Genomic DNA, 19,025 nt, shown 5'->3' on the forward strand with positions numbered 1-19,025 from the left:
TCAATCATTCACATGTATTATTATTACTTTATAAATTAAAAGTACTAGGGGTCTATTACAAAACCTTTGAAGGAATCGTCATGCATTCTGAATGTTTCTGTACTTTAAAAACATCATGGCTCAAGATCCTGTTCTTGTTCAAGATTATTCATACTCATTTGTGAATTTAACATCCATATTCACTCAAAACTGAAACAACACCAACATTTTTTTTGAAAGCATTGCAGGCCTAAAGCTCCACGTCAGTGACCTATATTTTAATTTCTTCCATCAAACTTTAAAAATGGCAAACAGCATGTTTTTAAAAATGTAATCTTTTAAGAAACAAAATATCAAATTTGAACAGAAGGGTTTAAAAACACGTTTTTAATGCAAATAAACTTGAAACATAAACCTATTTGTCATTTCAAAATTCACTTGTATTGTCTGCGTGAAAGGCACAGTAGGCTATGAGCGAATACATATCAACATTAAAAAAATTACAAAGTCGTACAATATATACCATGTGCTACTGTCTAGGATTAAGTATGATGAGACTTTTTTTAAGGAGGGACCCCAGAGCCAAGGGCAGGCCGAGCAGACCGCCTTCTCCCGCTGCAGGCTTCCCCGGTGATGGGCTCCGTGTAACAAGTCCCCTCAGTCTGTGCGGGGAGCTGCACCACGGTGATGCTGCTGTCATCGCTCGCCTCTCCTCCGGTGGTGCCCTCGGCTCCCTCCGCCGCCACACTGCACAGCACACTGGAGCTGGTGACTCAGCCACCGTCGTGTCGTGTCAGGTGGGCGTGTCGTGTAGGGGGCGTGTCGTGTAGTGTCGTGTACTTGCCGCGGCCGCAGCCGATATAGAGTGGCGAAGTCACGCCCACTTACTTCCGGGTAATGGGACCTTATTTCGGAAAAATTATGCATTGAAGTCAATGGGGAGAGAAAACTTATCTTTCGATCCCGTTTGAATTGTGCCATGAATTACACATATGATGTTTGTCAATCTTAAAAAATTATTTCCATGTCAAAAAAGTCACAGTTTGTCGTAAAACTGTTGAAATATAAGACTATGAAAAATACGTAACTAGAAAGACTACAAATCCCAGAGTCGCGTAAGTGATGTCACAATTGTTTTCCTCCACCATTCAGATACCTAAGATCAGCGCAATATAGATATAATCTATCTATATGGCGCTGGCTAAGATAAGATAACTTTAACAAGATGCCTGTGTGCTTAGTACCAGGTTGTTATTATACCAGCAATGGGTCTTGCTCGTTCTTTTGCTTCCCGTCTGATGAAAGGACCAGGAGTGGCTTGATCAAGTTAGCTACCTAGCTAGTAGCTAGCACGTTAGTTAGCATTACAGCCTTGTCATTTTTATTAGCCTTAACATGAAGTAACATTAAGTAACCCAAAATGTTAAACAGTAAGAGTAGTAGTCATATTTCGTGAACCCTTTGAATAGTACTGTCACCGGTGTGATCATTCTATAATACACCATTTAAGCCCGGGGGAGAAATGCTAACGCTAACGTTAGCATCGGCGATCTTCTCTACTTCATGCTATCTGCACAAATGGTTGACATTAAATATTAAAAAGACCAGGCAGTTCAGAGAGAATCAAAGGAAGGCAGGCAGGCAGCTTTGCATGACATTCTTCAGGACGTGTTTCATTGTGGTGATAGTGAGGATAGTCAATCGTTTTGTTGACAAGACAGTAGTGACGGCCATTTTGGTGACGTCTGTTATTGACCAGAGATGTAGTTCATTGAGCGTTTCACACAAACAAATGTGTTACTTCACAGTTTTATGACACATTTTTTTTTTTTTGACTTGCAAAATTATCTTTTAAATTGACAAACATCATATGTGTAATTCGTGGCACAATTCAAACGGGATCGAAAGATAATCTTTCTCTCTCCATTGACTTCAATACATAATTTTTCCGAAATAAGGTCCCATGGAGGTCCACCGGAAGGGGAGGGACTTCGCCACTCTATAGTAATGTACAGCGAGTGGGTGGGCGTCGCAGTATACGCGGGAAGTTTTTCTTCTTCTTCTTCTCTTGTTTTTGTAGCGGATTGCAAACAACTTTAAGGTGCATACCGCCACCTACTGTACTCGCCGTGAAGTGGTTTGTGGCCTGCCAGTAAAGCCAAAGCAGAAGAAGAAGTGACGTCAGCGGCTCATTTGCGTAATCTTCCCTCAGGGAAAAGTACTCCGGTGTGAACGCGATCTGTACTAAGTGCCCTGGGGTAAAAAGCGCCGGGGCACTGAGTGCCGGAACTAAGTACTGCAAAGTACTTGGTGTGAACGCGCCTAATGGCCTTATTTTCGCCGGAGGACCGAGGAGCGAGGAGCGATAATGGAGGAGCTATAATCGAGGAACCACCAGACCATCCTTCGATGAAATCCTCAGACACTCGCCCCGCCCCCTTACTGTGTATCGCTCACTGATTGGACGATGCAGCGCATGCACTGATCTGATGCTTCTTGACATGAGAGCAGTTTCCCAGCGGAGTGAAGAAAACACATGAACCTCACGGGAGTCAATCCTCAGTTCATACAGTGTTTTGTTTCAATTAATGCATCATTCAGTTACAAATATGTGATATATCTGAACAACAAAGTGGTCAAAAATCATTTTATTCATTTTTTGGAAACATTTTCATGATCGCTTTTTTCGTTTTACATTTTCATTTATTGTCATTTCCATTCAGTCAGTCATTAAGTGCTATTTAAAATGTTAATTTGCTACATATCCACACAAACAAACTAAGTGTGCAATCCAATGAATGTTAATCTAACTGGGTTTTGATAGATAACATATCTCTTTTTCTTCTCTCAATTATTTTATTTCTATTGTGCACTCTAATCAATATTAATCCAACTATTGTTCGTTTATACATTTTAAGAATGGCGTTTATCTTTTTTGAGAATGAGTTCTTATTTGATTTTATTTATTTGGGTCTACAACAGATGATACAAATGTTTGTGTCAGTAAATGTGTACTAACAGAGGCGGGGGTGTTTGTGAAAATAACGGGGACAGAGCTGCTGTCAGACGATCAGCTGTGCAGCGTCATCACAAACGGACGTCGCTTCACGTGACGCTCCGAAGGAAACGACGTCCCATTGCTCTTAAAACTCATTTCCCTGCTTCTCGTGGTTTCCTTGTGTCTCTCCATGCTTCCCTGGTGGGAGGGACTAGTCGAAGGGAAACGACGCAAGTGAGGGACGCAAGGAATCCATTTAACCGAAGTGAAACGCAGCCCCTGTCACTACCCAATCTGCCCTATCTGCAGTGCGCATGTGCAAGATGGTCCGCCATATTTGACAACTACATACGGCAACTCTAATAGGACACTTGACACAGTGGCGTTTGGCAAAGCAGAAAAAGAACACTCAAAAAACCCGACAATATTAATTGTCTCTGCACGGACGAGAGAGATGAGTTATTGTTATTACAACGTGACTTCACTATTATATAACAACTCTTTTTATTGGGTTCTTTTATTTGGGGTTATGTACATTGTGAGAATAAGTGAGAAATGGATTTAACTTCTGTTAGACAGCTATCATACTGAATAAATATTTACTGTGAATGTATGCAAAAATGTATGGCATATAGCTGTCTAACAGAAGTTAAATCCATGTCTCACTTATTCTGACAATGTACTTAACCCCAAATAAAAGAACCCAATAAAAAGAGTTGTTAAATAATAGTGAAGTCACGTTGTAATAACAATAACTCATCTCTCTCGAGTTTTCTTTTTGTGCTTTGCCAAAAGCCACTGTGTCAAGTGTCCTACTTGGGTTGCCGTACGGAGTTGTCCAATATGGCGGACCATCTCGCACATGCGCACTGCAGATAGGGCAGGGCGGCAGATCGGGTAGTGACAGGCCCCGTCTTACATTTTCCGCCACAGATTTGGGGAAATTGGTCCGTGCCCAAAGCATTGTGGGGATTTTAAGACCGCGGAGTCTACACATGTGCAGCCTCGAAATTTCTCGCTACGAAGTACGCCGGGCTCGGTAGATTTCCAAGTATGCTGGAGATTGGAACAGTACTTCGGCGGCACTCGATGACGTAGTATGCTTGAAATAGTGGCTCTGGAGCAGCTTTACTCGCGATTGAGGGTGTTTCTCAATCGCGAGTACGCTTGCTTGGTAGCACATGTCTGCCGAGCGTCTTGCTTCAGAAGCGAGACAAGAACACTTCCTGGCTTTCCGAAAACGAAGAGTGGAACACGCTAGCATGTGTGCAGGTGTGCGTCATATGAGAGGCCCCGCCTTACATTTTCCGCCACAGATTTGGGGAAATTGGTCCGTGCGCAAAGCATTGTGGGGATTTTAAGACCGCGGAGTCTACACATGTGCAGCCTCGAAATTTCTCGCTACGAAGTACGCCGGGCTCGGTAGATTTCCAAGTAGGCTGGAGATTGGAACAGTACTTCGGCGGCACTCGATGACGTAGTATGCTTGAAATAGTGGCTCTGAAGCAGCTTTACTCGCGATTGAGAAACACCCTGAGAAACACCCCCTAAGTCTCTCTAAGTGTGCGGGGGGCGGGGCCTAACAGACACACTGCAGCGGCACACAGAGATCTGCCGGGGACGGAGCATTCAAAAGTATAGAGACACTCTACAATGCTCGATGTGGACAAAGCTTGTTTGCCATTAGTGTTTTCGCGTTAGCGCGTTGACACGAGTAGAGTAGTCTGTCCAAACAGCCGGCCAAAAGGCGTCATATTCAGTCGGAGAAATGCACAATTTTCGACTTCCTTAACTCGTAGCTCTGTTGCCCCAATTACGAGTAACGTTATCACATCAGGTGTGCAGAGGTGGGAGAAGTACTCAGATCTTGTAGTTAAGTAAAAAAAAAATACCATAGTGTAGGAAGAGTTCCTCAAGTAAAAGTATGATCATCAAAATATAGTTAAAGTAGCGACAGTAAAAGTCAGGGATGCAAACTTGTCACCTTTCGGCGAAATTCGCCGTTTTGAATCCAAAATAGGTCGTTTGTGTGATTCATGTAGATCTGCAATAAAAATATTTTTGGGGTATGGGGGGGGGTCTGGGACCCGGAGTAATCTGCGGCCGCGAGCTGTTATGTGCCATCATGACACGCATGGTGTTCTTTTTTTATATATTATAATGAAGCGCGAGCTGTGTGCTCGAGTCTTCCTGCCTGTCGGCTCTGCTCATGGATGTATAATAAGGCTCTGCTGCTCCGGGATGAGGGTCTAGCTTCAGCAGCTACATTATCTACGGTGCGTTCGTTAATATTAACTGTGCGGTCCGGAGTCACTGTGGCACAGACTGGACCGCTGGTGAACAGCTGTTAGAACGGGCCGTTCAGGTGTTCAGAGCAGAGCTCCCTGTCGGAGCGGCAGAGCGTGATGTGCACTGAAAAGTTTTTCTGTCGCAATATTATTTAATTAATCGTTGAGCTAGCTAACTAGCATACATTGTCACTATCTGCTAACGTTAGCTTTAGCCTTAATTTTCAAAAGGTGGTATAAGTATATATCTTGTACTTGAGTAAAAGTAGAAGTACTCAGGTCTTGTACTTGAGTAAAAGTAGAAGTACTCGGGTCTTGTACTTGAGTAAAAGTAGAAGCACTCAGATCTTGTACCAGAGTAAAAGTAGAAGTACTCAGATCTTGTACTTGAGTAAAAGTAGAAGTACTCAGGTCTTGTACTTGAGTAAAAGTAGAAGTACCAGAGTGTAGGAATACTCTGTTACAGTAAAAGTTCTGCATTCAAAATGTTCCTCAAGTAAAAGTAGAAAAGTATTCTCATCAAAATATAGTTAAAGTAGCGACAGTAAAAGTAGTGATTGTGCAGATTGGTCCATTTCAGAATAATATATATGATATGTTTTATAATGATTGATCATGAAAGTGAATTTGTGAATTTACTCCAGGTGGAACTAAAGTCTGATTTAACACTTGATTATATTTCACATCATTCATCCACATCTGTAAAGTAACTAAAGGTATTAAATACATGTAGTGGAGTAGAAGTACACCATTTACCTCTGAACTGTAGTGAAGTAGAAGTACAAAGTAGCAAAACATTTAAATACTCCAGTAAAGTACAAGTACCTTAACATTTTACTCAAGTACAGTACAATATTTTAACATAATTATATATATTTCATTTATTTCACATTTAAATAAAGCAATTAATTCGGTTCACAATTTGTTAGTTTTTCCCTTTAAAAAATAACAAAAAGTAAATACAAGAATACCGTTAAAGTACCGGATCGATAAGCAGTATCGATAAGACTAGTAGTACCGTAGAAAACCTTAACGATACCCATCTCTAGATATTAGTAAAGTGTTAAGCGAGTGAAATGTTGCTTTACGAATTTCAACACTTGATGCTGTCACCTTGAATCCAAACTGAATTGGTTTAAAGAGAGAAAACATTTTGACAAAAAGTTGACTAAAATGTAATTTTTCATCGACTAAAAGTAGACTAAAACGTTTTGAGTTTTCGTCGACTGAAGGAAGAAGGATAGAAATGACTAAAATGTGACTAAAACTAATAACCCATTTTCGTCTAAAGACTAAATCAAAAACAGCTGCCAAAATTAACACTGGGGTGGAGAGGTCGAGCGAGGGAGAGAGAGCGCGTGCAGCGGTCTGCTTGCGCACGGAGCAGGAGTTTTATGAGAGAAAATATATTTCTCTGTGCTCAAAAATGTTCAAGTGCGCGCCCAATAGCATTTTCTATGCTCAACATGTTTCATTGCATGCTCAGGATAGAGGCACAAATATAACGCCATACAATTGAGCCTTCTATTCCCATAGCACTCAGTAGTAATGATTTTATGTGCTTTTTTAATGATAAAATTGTTACTCTTAGAAACAAAATTAATGACCTCTTGCCTTTGACCAGTAGTGTTATCAACAGCTCCCGGAAACGTAAGTTCTAATATTACACTAGATAGGAAATTAGAATGCTTTTCAGCCATAAACCTTGAACAATTGAATTCAATGATTCTTTCTTCTAAACCATCAACGTTTATCTTAGACCCAATTCCAACTAAGCTGTTAAAGGAAGTTTTTCCATTAATTAACACTTCTTTATTAAATATTATGAATATGTCCTTATTATCAGGCTATGTTCCACAATCATTCAAAGTAGCAGTGATAAAACCTCTTCTTAAAAAGCACAACCTCGATCCAGAGGTTTCAGCCAACTATAGACCTATTTCTAATCTTCCGTTCTTCTCAAAAATCCTTGAGAAAGCAGTCGCAAAACAGTTATGTGATTACTTAAAAAACAATGATTTATTTGAAGTTTTTCAGTCTGGCTTTAGAACACATCATAGCACAGAGACAGCTCTGGTTAAAGTCACAAATGACCATCTAATAGCCTCAGACAAAGGACTTGTATCTATTCTTGTCTTGCTCGATCTCAGTGCTGCATTTGATACTATCGACCATGACATCCTATTGCAAAGACTAGAGCACTTAGTTGGCATGAAGGGAACTGCTTTAGGCTGGTTTAGGTCCTATCTATCTGAACGCTCTCAATTTGTATGTGTCAACGATGAATCTTCCATGCAAACCAAAGTTAGCCATGGAGTGCCACAGGGCTCAGTGCTTGGACCTATTTTGTTCACATTATATATGCTTCCGTTAGGCAATATTATAAGCAGTACTCGAGTTGAGGGGGGATGAGGGGGGATGGCATCCCCCCTGAAATAAAAATGGTCAAAATCATCCCCCTTCTAAAACTGCCATCCCCCCTTTCCATCCCTTATGTTATTTTATCAATGAACGTGGCACTGGTATTACTGCTATTTCAACATTCATTTTGCGCATATTGAGTAAAATACTGTGTGCGAGGGAGCACGCACACATGCAATGACATTTTTACCAAGTCACTGACGCTATGCTATGCGAGTGCCGTGATGTGCCCGTTTGATTGATGCCAGAAGCTGCATAGCAGCACTAGCGCAGGTAACGGTTATCACAATGGCCAAGCGACCAGGAGGACAACGCAATCTGAGGGACTTCATATTTAAAAAGACTAAAAATAACATTTCAGGTAAGTCAAGAGTCAGTAATCTTAGTCATTACTCATTACTTTAGTCACCAAAGGTGGAATCTATGGACATAAGCAGCAATAACAACTTAGTTTGGAGTTTAGCTACGTTTTTCTCTCGTGTTAGCTAGCTGGTAAGACTCAAAACTGTTGATGAAATGATACCACCAGCACCAGAAGAGCTGAAACCCCTCCTTCAAGCAGTGAACACTCTGGTCATCTCCACAGCTGAGTGTGAACGTGGGTTTAGTCAGATGAACATGTTAACCACAACTAGAAGCTCCCTAGAGATAAAAAGCATGTCAGCCTTGCTTTTCATCAAGTGTGTTGGCCCTCCACTGAACAAGTTCAGACCAGATGTATATGTCAAGACTTGGCTTCAAAGCCATTGCTTAGCTAACAATCCGAAAGCAAGAGCCAGAAAAATTGAGACCAAAAAGCATGATTATGAAAATCTTTGGAAACTTCTATGAGATGGGGGAGAGTGGAGTAGGCAGCCATTGACAACATTGGTCCTATTTTGTATTATCTGTATAATCTTTTAATATATTTTCATATTTTGTAAACAATTTCAATTTGCACTTAATGCCCTGTTAAAAAAAGTAACATTGGGAATGTTAAAGGGCCCATGTCATGGCCATTTCCACTGATCATAATTACATTGTTGAGGTATACTAAAATAGATTTATACTGTGCAATTTTCCAAACTCACATTGGTTTCGCATACAGCATCTCTGTCAAGCATGTGTATTCAGCAGTATTCACTCTCTCCACTAAACGACTCGTTGGAGCTCTTGCCCCCCCCTCCCTGTGAGCCTAGTGTGCTCCGATTGGTCAGCTCGGCCACTCTGTTCTGATTAGTCAACCACCAGAGAGGCTGCGCCCATGTCTAAACGGCTGCTCTCAGCCGAACATCAGTCTTATCATGGCGTCGGTACAGCCGTATATTTTATACGCAAACTAACCAAACTGTAGCTACAACTGTTGTTATAGAAGAGTGTGACGGCCCCAGGGCCTTTGTCTTACGATGGGGTGGAGCTGAAGAGGCTAATCAGCGCGATCACGGACACTGAAGTAAGAAGATATGATTCTAAACTGTATTGAAGTAAAGATGTATTATTTTGAATTGTATTTTAGTGAACATGTTTGAACTGTCTTAAGTAATCACACTCCTGGGTCATATACACACCCTGTCCCTTTCACCTCAACACACCAGATGTTGTTTTTTAAGGTAGATTTGGGTCTCTTTTTATGGGGGCACTAAAGGTTTAATTGTTTGAAAAAGAAAAGTTTATGAGATAACTCCCCTGGAAAAGGTAGGGAGGGGAGATCGGGACGGAGATAAGAATTGACTTTTGACCTTAGGGGACTTTGGAATTTCAAGTCCTGGTGAGAACTATTGAACCCGGCCAGAAGCGAATCCAGCCAGTCAGGGCACTTGGGGGAGGTGGTCAGTTTAAACAGCTCCTCCCCAGGGGCTCTCTAATTCGCTTGGGAGTAAAGTGGGAAGGAAGAGATGACCCATCTCCGCCCCAAAGACAGATAGAAATACTGATGTTTGTGTGTGTAAAAATGCTTTTGGGTTTGGTGAGTGGCAGGTCCTGAGAACTGTGTCCGTATCGCATCACAAACCTGAAGTCCAATTTCTTTTTGGTTTGATGAGTTGGCGGGTCCTGACGCATTTATCCGCATCGCATCACAAATCTAAAAGTCCGGAGTACTCGAGTACTCTGTATAACTTGTATATGTGTTTGGTTTCCTACTAGAAGTAAACTCAGATAATTTGTTATAACTTTGATTCCGGTGTTTTCAATTCCTTTCTTAATTTAATAGAGATCCAGCCTCATCCAACGAACGGCACGTAGCAGAAGTGTTCTGCTCCAACAAGTGGTGACCCCGACGTGATGAGTGCTTATCTCTAGAAAGGAACACCGATAGCCAGGGGACAGAATCCAGTCCAGGGGGAGGACACAGAGATACTGGTGACAACTAAACCAATGGCCATATACAAAAGGTGAGCAGACGCCTGTTTTGACTATCGAAAATCTGTGATTGATTATACTAAAAATTTAGAGTTGTCAGCAGCGTTCTCAGTGTTCTTAGTCACGGTGGGAAATACAATACATATTACAAGTTGGGGATATTGGGGAAGTGCTTAGAGAAGGGTATTCAGTCCTGGACCTAGAGCAAAAATAGTGTTTGAGTGTGGCGGGTAGATAAAGTCCCAGCCCTTCACTCACTAAATACGAAGACTGTAAGGCTGTAAAAGAAGTATAGGTTAAATTCCCCGTAAGTCAAAATAACATTGATTAATACGGTTGCTTTACAGTGCTTTAATTAAAGGCTGCAAAAGGTGTAAAAAAGGGTTGCATTCCCCGCAGATCATGATAAGATTGATTAATGCGGTTACCTTTCGTGGTGCTTTAAATGTATAAAAATGTCTGTAATTGTAATATGGTGGGTGATAGAGGAGGAGAGAGACGCGACCTCCAACTAATTATTTGGATCGACCGAATCTCATCACAAAACTGTTGTGGGGATAATCAGGCTCATTAAACGTGACGATAAAGAGATTTTGTTGACTGAGTTTTTAACTCTTGACCTGAAGTCGCAATCACCGTGAGGAGATTGTAGAAGCCTACTTCTGGAAGTCACGCTATCTGTTGAAATAAACATCGCACAATAAAAATTTGCCTGACTGTAATATGATAAGGTATGAAAAGCTCTGTGTGATTTTTTTTAAGTCAAATCTGTGTAATACTTGAGAGACAAATCCAGTAAAAAGAACTGTGGGTAAAAAATTGCAGAAGACAAAGGGACAGAGAGCAACAAGAAGGTGGTATAATGTCTGAGACCCTACCTCCACCCTACGGAGATAATAGCTCACAAATGCCACTTATGAGTGTCCCATCTAATACTCCTAAAAGAAAACACATTGTTAGACCTGATATTCAGGGAAAAGGAATGTTGGAAATAGTAATGGAAGATATTGAAAATCTTAAACTGGATCAACCAACCATGTTAGTGAACCCTGCTAATATGGAGCTAATACATGTAGAAAGAATAGCAGCAGCTCTGGCAAAGACAATAGGTCCTAGCATGCAAGCACAGAGCGATAATATGATAAGGACTATTAAACTGACCCTTTTTGGAAATGGGATTTTCCGTTACATAACGGAAGACTCAATTCAGGCCTTAAAGAACACTTTACAAACTAGTCAGGGAGAGTTTAATGTGTTGCTATGTTGCTCATGTGGGAGCTTACACTTTTGGGAAGAGATCTCCCACTTTCTCTGCTCCTGAGGTGCTGCAGACTCAAAGCAGCATACAGGGTCAAAGACAGGCGTGACCTCTGGAGAGGAAGAAAATCTAAATCTGAACAGACCACAGAGCCCATTAAAAGGTTTTATGGCCTAAACACAGAGAGGAAGATCTGGAGATTGTAAGGAACTCTCCCTAACTATCCACCCCCACCCAATCACGAGGGCAAGAGTGTGCCTCTCACCAATAAACAAATCATCTCTTAACCAAGTCAGATTTCAAAGTAGCCATACCTCAAGTTGTTAAGAAAAGAGGGAGATTCAAAAAGTTATCAATAAATTGCCCAGTATATTAAATAAATACAAACAGACACGTATCAATATAAGTCAGATAATGTAGACGAGGTCAATCGTGGAAGAAGGCTGACATTTAATGCCTGATATATAAGTAATAGTAATAATAAATATATAGCTGATATTAAATAACTGATGTATAAGGCTCGATATTTCTGAAAATAGGAACACCGTTAACGGCGTTCTATTTCAGTAAAAGGGGGAAAAGGATAGGATATACATCAGACAATATGTATGTGAGATTATTACGTTTTTAGGAGAAATTTATCAATTTAAAAATACTAGTTATGGTATTTTTTGTTTTGTTTTATTTGTTGCTTTTAAGAGAAATTGATACAGTTAAAATAATCTAGCTTTGGTTATTTTTTGTTTTGTTAGTTTGTTCCTTTTTTGTTTTATTTTTATTTTTGTTCTATTTTTTAATTTTTTATTTTTTATTTTTTATTTTTTATTTTTTATTTTAATTTTTTATTTTTTATTTTAATTTTTAATTTTTGTTTATTATTTTCTGCATAGTCTCTTGTCCACACTCCAGTCTAGTTGGTGCCGCCAATAAACACTAAAGAAGTAGAAAAGATGATTTCAAAACCATATTTCCAGCAACTTAAGGGCTTGGTATGAGACTTCTCCACACAGGCTGCTGACGTCAAAAGGGGGACCCGAGAAACACAAGGCCAACACAGCAGATTACGTCTGGTTGGAGGGGACCTCCCATGCCGTTTGCCTAGATGGAAAGGGAGACAACTGGTACCACTGGAGCCAGTGTGCGGTCGGGAAAAACACCTGCGAGGACCCTGGACGACATCAGGACAAAGTTGGCCCTCGTCGCGAGGACCCTAGACGACATCAGAACAGATCTGGCTCTCGTCAAGGCAGTCGACCCAGGAGGCGCCATCAGCAGACCGGAGGAGGAGGATCAGGACATCTCTCCAACAGTCGACCCGGAAGCCGCCATCAGCGGGCCGGAGGAGGAGGATCGGGACATCTCTCCAGCATCGACCCGGAGGCCGCCATCAGCGGGCGGGCGGAAGACAATCAGGCCACATCTCTCTAGTAAGCACCCCAGAAGCCGCCGTCAGCGGGCTGGGGGGACGAAGATATGGCAAACCAAGACGGCACAGGGAACTCCATTTCCCGCTGAAACAGGTTGATATAGCCGGTGTGGAACTTTGTCTGAACAATCCATTTTTTTTTTGAGGAACTTTCAACTTTATTTTTATATCCCATAAAAAGGGATTTGTATTTTTTATTCTACAGAACTATGTGTTACCAAAAGAGGGAAAAGTATGATAATGTCTTTTCTGATTTCTGTGGCTACTTTTATTGCCATTTTGGTGACATGTGGTTGTTGTTGTGTGCCTTGTATCCGCTCATTGTGTGTTAGACTCATCAGTTCCACAATTGAGGGAAAAGCTGCCCCTTCCCCTCCGTACCAAATGCCCTTGTTGGCGTATGCGTCGGAGGGGGAAGAATATGATGACTCAGCCGACAAGGACGAACTTTTTTAGACATATTTTATTCTCCCTCCACTGTCATGAGAAGTTCTTGTTGTGGACTGTTCCTGAAGGTTTAAAGTGCTCTATATCCCAGCTTCTGATGGGTTTATATAAATGTTGGGACAGACACAGTAGGAAAAAAGAATGACAGTGGTAATGTTTCTAATGCTATATGTTGATCTCGTGAGGTGAGATCAAAAGAGGGATTGAAGTAAGAAGATATGATTCTAAACTGTATTGAAGTAAAGATGTATTATTTTGAATTGTATTTTAGTGAACATGTTTGAACTGTCTTAAGTAATCACACTCCTGGGTCATATACACACCCTGTCCCTTTCACCTCAACACACCAGATGTTGTTTTTTAAGGTAGATTTGGGTCTCTTTTTATGGGGGCACTAAAGGTTTAATTGTTTGAAAAAGAAAAGTTTATGAGATAACTCCCCTGGAAAAGGTAGGGAGGGGAGATCGGGACGGAGATAAGAATTGACTTTTGACCTTAGGGGACTTTGGAATTTCAAGTCCTGGTGAGAACTATTGAACCCGGCCAGAAGCGAATCCAGCCAGTCAGGGCACTTGGGGGAGGTGGTCAGTTTAAACAGCTCCTCCCCAGGGGCTCTCTAATTCGCTTGGGAGTAAAGTGGGAAGGAAGAGATGACCCATCTCCGCCCCAAAGACAGATAGAAATACTGATGTTTGTGTGTGTAAAAATGCTTTTGGGTTTGGTGAGTGGCAGGTCCTGAGAACTGTGTCCGTATCGCATCACAAACCTGAAGTCCAATTTCTTTTTGGTTTGATGAGTTGGCGGGTCCTGACGCATTTATCCGCATCGCATCACAAATCTAAAAGTCCGGAGTACTCGAGTACTCTGTATAACTTGTATATGTGTTTGGTTTCTTACTAGAAGTAAACTCAGATAATTTGTTATAACTTTGATTCCGGTGTTTTCAATTCCTTTCTTAATTTAATAGAGATCCAGCCTCATCCAACGAACGGCGCGTAGCAGAAGTGTTCTGCTCCAACAACACCTGGCCGGAGCCGAGGTGCTAGCCAGCTGCCCGGAGTCAAACAGCAGCCCCCCTCTCCCTCCAAGCAGCTCAGCAATCCTCTCCCCCTCTCTCTGCATTTACCACAATAAATGTGCCGTGGTTTTGTAAACTCATGTATGTCTCCTTGTCTTTCCGTTGTGGCCTACGAGCCGGTCATAACAAAGAGTAAGTTATTTTTACCCGTTATAAACTACTACTGTTTGATGAGAAATCAAATCATGGTTTGCTATATGAATGATATGTTATAGGAGCAAATAATTCAGGGAAGAAAGGATAGGCCTACTAAGTATTTCCATTAAACTTTATTTTTAGAAATGTACAAAATGAACGTAAATATACATATATACACGGTATATCGTCAATTACTCCTCGTTGTCGGCATCTTGCTTATAGCAGCCGGGGCTTTTTGAGACGATGCCTCAGTGTGGTCGTCCAGTCATGTATTTTCCGGCAGGATCTGGCTGGACGAAATAAAATGCAAATCACAAAATATTAGAGAAACTTAGTTGTTTTAGATTCGTTAGTAGTAGTTGTGGTAGGAGTGTGGATATATCTAATGAACAGCTTGCCTGCTAATATGCTAACCTAGCTTTGTTTACCTTGGTAGCTAACACGATATGAACGTTAGCTTGGAGTAACGGAGTGTAATAAAACTACTATGAACAAAAGTTAGTGGTTCATATTAGGCTAGCAATAACGTGTTTATAATTGCATTATTCTACGGGTAGTCTGCTACGTTCGGTCATACAATGTTTCCCGCTAGCATGTATAGCTAGCCTCGTTAGCTATACATGCATAGCTAGCCTCGTTAGCTATACATGTACTGTCACAATGTACGGTAAATCACCCGGAGTATACTGTATGAGTATTCCGTGTGTGTGACTGCAGACATTCTCCTGCCATGACAAACATGTAAGGCCATCTGCTGACATTGTAGTTGATATATTTAAACGCTAGCAACGTAGCATAACAAAAATGTTTTTCCGACCAAACTAAGGTCTAGCTCCGTCGGTAGATCGGTAGCATACACGCTACGCCAGCTATAATGTAATTACGTTTCGCGACTGACCGAACGGTAAATCACCAGGAGTATACGGTCTATGACTATTTCGTGTGTGAATGCAGACATTATCCAGCTATGAGGAACATGTATGTAAGGCGATCTGCTAATATTGGAGTTGATATATGGAAACGCTAGCAACTTAGTTAGCACAGTTAGCACTGGCTTAGCATGCTTAAATGTTAGGCTGGCAGAGGGTGCGGCCAGCACCGCTGGGTGTGGCCATAGCTCTTCGTTCCGGGTACCGCATGCAGTGGCGACTGGTCATTAGGGGCAGGTGGGGCACAGCCCCACCTAGTGTCAGCAGAAAGTATTACAAATAATGATTACAAAAATGCAAAAAAATAAATAAAAAAATATATAAAATATATTTTAAGATCATGTTTAATCATCTGATTCGTCTGTACATTGCTGTTTTAGTCTGTGTTCTTCTAATTAGTGTGTCTACAGTCACAGTGTGTGCCTATTGAGCTGTTTAGAGCCATGTGGGACAAAACCTGATTATGCCCCTTCCTCTCGCTGTGAAGTGAACGGTGACTGTAAAAACTACACTGCGCATGCTCAGAGTATTTTGTAATGAAATGTGTGTGGCAAAAAAATAATGACCAGAGGGGCATGGAGCTACCATCCCCACCATACGTCATCTCAAATCATTCAGAGCTGATTGGCTGTAAGTACGTGTGCCGCGAAAAGTGTGCTGTGTGAAGAGGAGACGAGAGAGCTGCAGTAACGCGTCCTAAAACCAGGAAGTAAGCACAAAAAAGCAATGAGATTTCTCCAGAGGATTTTAGAAAATAGCTCGAAATAAGATCTGTGGGAAACGTACCTGTTAGATAAATGCACGTTTTGATTAGCCGGATAACATCCACATGTCTACCCTACTTATATAATTTTTTTATCATAAATCTATGGATTAGATTTATGATAGACTTTTGAAACTACAAGAACATAAGGAGGACTTTTACAAAAAAGTAATAGAAATGTTTGTCCAGAAGGATAGGCAAATGGACTTCATCTTCAAGTCAAGGTAAGACCGCCATTTTATTGAAAATGGGATCTTACTAAGAGAGAACAATTCAATATTTAAATGATAAAATGACATTTTTTGGGTATCCTTTTGTTGAACTGTCTGTTTAAAATTAATCGAAGCATCAGACAAAAAAAGCTTTTGAAAATAATATTATATTTTGGTTTAGGTCAAAATATAATATTTGTAAACCTGAAGAGTCAGTGCCAGTGCCTCACCAGCCATGAACCTCACTGCACGTCACTGCAGAAGCTTATATATAGACATCTACGTTTTTTGTGCCCCACCACTTTTGTACATATAAAAACGCCACTGACCGCATGACATCAGGCCGTACCCGGAAGACTCAAATGGGCAGTGACGTATCTCCAACGAGGCGTTTTGGGGAGGTATTTTCTGTGTTAGAGGTTTACTCGCTACAGGGTGTACTTTGAGGGTTTTGACTCTGCACACCGTTTACATGCATAAAAACCTTCATAACACACAAGGGGACGGGTAATAACCGGAAAAGCATGACATGGGAGCTTTAACATAAAAGATTTGTATTTGAACTGCAATAAAATTATGACGGATCAATTTTGTTCTAATTTTTTTCCTCCATTTTTTCATGAAGTGTTACATTTACATAATGATTTAATTAATCACGATACAAAATTAACCCTTTAGATACCAGTTTTGATCGTATACCAGTATCTGCTTTTTTGAAAAAATACACTATAATTCAATATTCTAAAAACAAATTTGACTTTATTATTAGTATCATCAGCTGATCCATCTGAATAATAAATGAGGGACTGTTAACCTACAAGATTTGTACCATAGACTTCCATTATAACCACATTTTTTTTATCCCCTCCCCCCCTTTAAATTAAAGTGAAAAAAAGATTTTGCACTAATTGTCCTCTGCATTTGACCCTAAATGTAAGTGGTGCCATGGCAGCCCGGGGACCGACTCTAATTCTGAGGTGCCTTTGTCAAGAGCAATGACAGGAGTATCTGAACATCCATAACATGCATGTTGTTTTAGGAGTATAATAATTATCTTTATGCTGGTTGGTCTCCCACCCTCTGCGGGTTATCAGCTAAAATGATGTCCCCATATAATCAAATCCACCATCCCCCCCTGATTTCTTTTTACAACTTGAGTACTGATTATAAGGAATCATTCTGTACATTTTCATTGTTATGCGGATGATACTCAACTATATTTATCAATCAAGCCTGATGAAATGAATCATCTAAATAAAATTCAAGATTGCCTCAAGGACTTAAAAATGTGGATGACCTTATATTTTTTTATGTTAAACACGGCCAAAACTGAATTTATTGTACTCGGCCCAAAGACTCTACGAAACAAATTATCTAAAGATATACTAACTATGGATGGCATTAATTTGGCCTCCAGTGAGACTGTAAGGAATCTTGGTGTTATATTTGATCAGGATTTATCCTTTAACGCCCACATAAAATTAATCTCAAGGACCGCCTACTTCCATTTACGTAACATTGCAAAAATCAGGCATATCTTGCCTCAAAACGATGCAGAGAAACTAGTCCATGCAATTGTTACTTCAAGGCTGGATTATTGTAACTCTTTATTATCAGGGTGTACCAAGAAGTCAGTTAAGTCGCTTCAGCTGATTCAAAATGCTGCAGCACGTGTACTAACTAGAGTTCGGAAAAGGGACCACATTACTCCTGTTCTGGCTGCCTTACACTGGCTCCCTAAAGAACACAGGATAGAATTAAAAATTCTTCTTCTCGCCTACAAAGCCCTTAATGGGCAGGCGCCATCTTACCTTAAAGAACTCATTATACCCTACTGTCCTACTAGGGCATTGCGTTCCAAGAATGCAGGGTTTTGGTTGTTCCTAGAGTCTCTAAAAGTACAATGGGAGCCAGAGCCTTTTCTTATCAAGCTCCACTTTTGTGGAATCAGCTTCCAGTTTGTGTTCGGGCGGCAGACACCCTATCTGTTTTTAAGAGTGCGCTTAAGACCTTCCTTTTTGATAAAGCTTATATTTGATAAAATAATCGAATAAGAGTGCATTGACGTAGACACGTTGTGCCTCTTCACCTATACATTTTAGTTCTTACTCTTTTTCCTTACTGATGGTATGTCATTTGGTTGTGTGTAGACGGTGGAAGCAGGGAGAGGCATATACGTGCCTTGATCCCTGCCGAGTCGACGCACAACTGTTGATTGGTGTCAGAAACACTTTTTAGGAGCAATGCGCTCAAGGTATAGATGTGGCGCATACATCTTAGTTCCTACTCTTCTCCCTCACCCTATCCTAAGGGAGTGCATGTACGTAGACACGTTGTGCCTCTCCACCTCTGTTCCTTACTTCTTACTTGCTACCCCTTTCCCTCAACCTATCCTAAGGGAGTGCATGTACGTAGACACGTTAGTTTAGCTGCTATAGGCTTAGACTGTCGGGGGACACCTTGCTTCTTCCTTCTCTCTGTCTGTACCTGTGTACTCATGTTCCGAATAACCCAGCTTCCCCAAATTTCTTTATGGTGTCTATCTACGCCGGGATCCTGAGTCGTGGCTGATCCTGTTGCTGCGGTCATGTGTCCTGGATCCTCTATCCTGGACTTCGAGTCGTGGCTGAACCTGTCACTGTGGTCCTGCCTGACTCATCATACTACTTCCCTGATGGCTCCCACAGGATTGACATCCTCATGGATTCATCTTCTTATTATAGACACATGCATCTCCAAACATTTGGT

The 19,025-nt window shown here is 41.0% G+C and overlaps 1 protein-coding gene across 1 annotated transcript; it reads left to right on the forward strand.

The window, feature by feature from the left end:
* Positions 1–527: 527 nt before the first annotated feature.
* LOC117479207 lies at positions 528–18,970 on the forward strand. Its single transcript, XM_034126217.1, is given in 5 exon segments — positions 528–776; positions 7,624–7,639; positions 17,436–18,146; positions 18,149–18,303; positions 18,965–18,970. Coding segments are annotated over 5 exon segments (1,137 nt in total).
* The last annotated feature ends 55 nt before the right edge of the window (positions 18,971–19,025 follow it).

This window comes from Trematomus bernacchii, unplaced genomic scaffold (assembly GCF_902827165.1).
Source record: "Trematomus bernacchii unplaced genomic scaffold, fTreBer1.1, whole genome shotgun sequence".
Classification (NCBI taxonomy): Eukaryota; Metazoa; Chordata; class Actinopteri; order Perciformes; family Nototheniidae; genus Trematomus; species Trematomus bernacchii.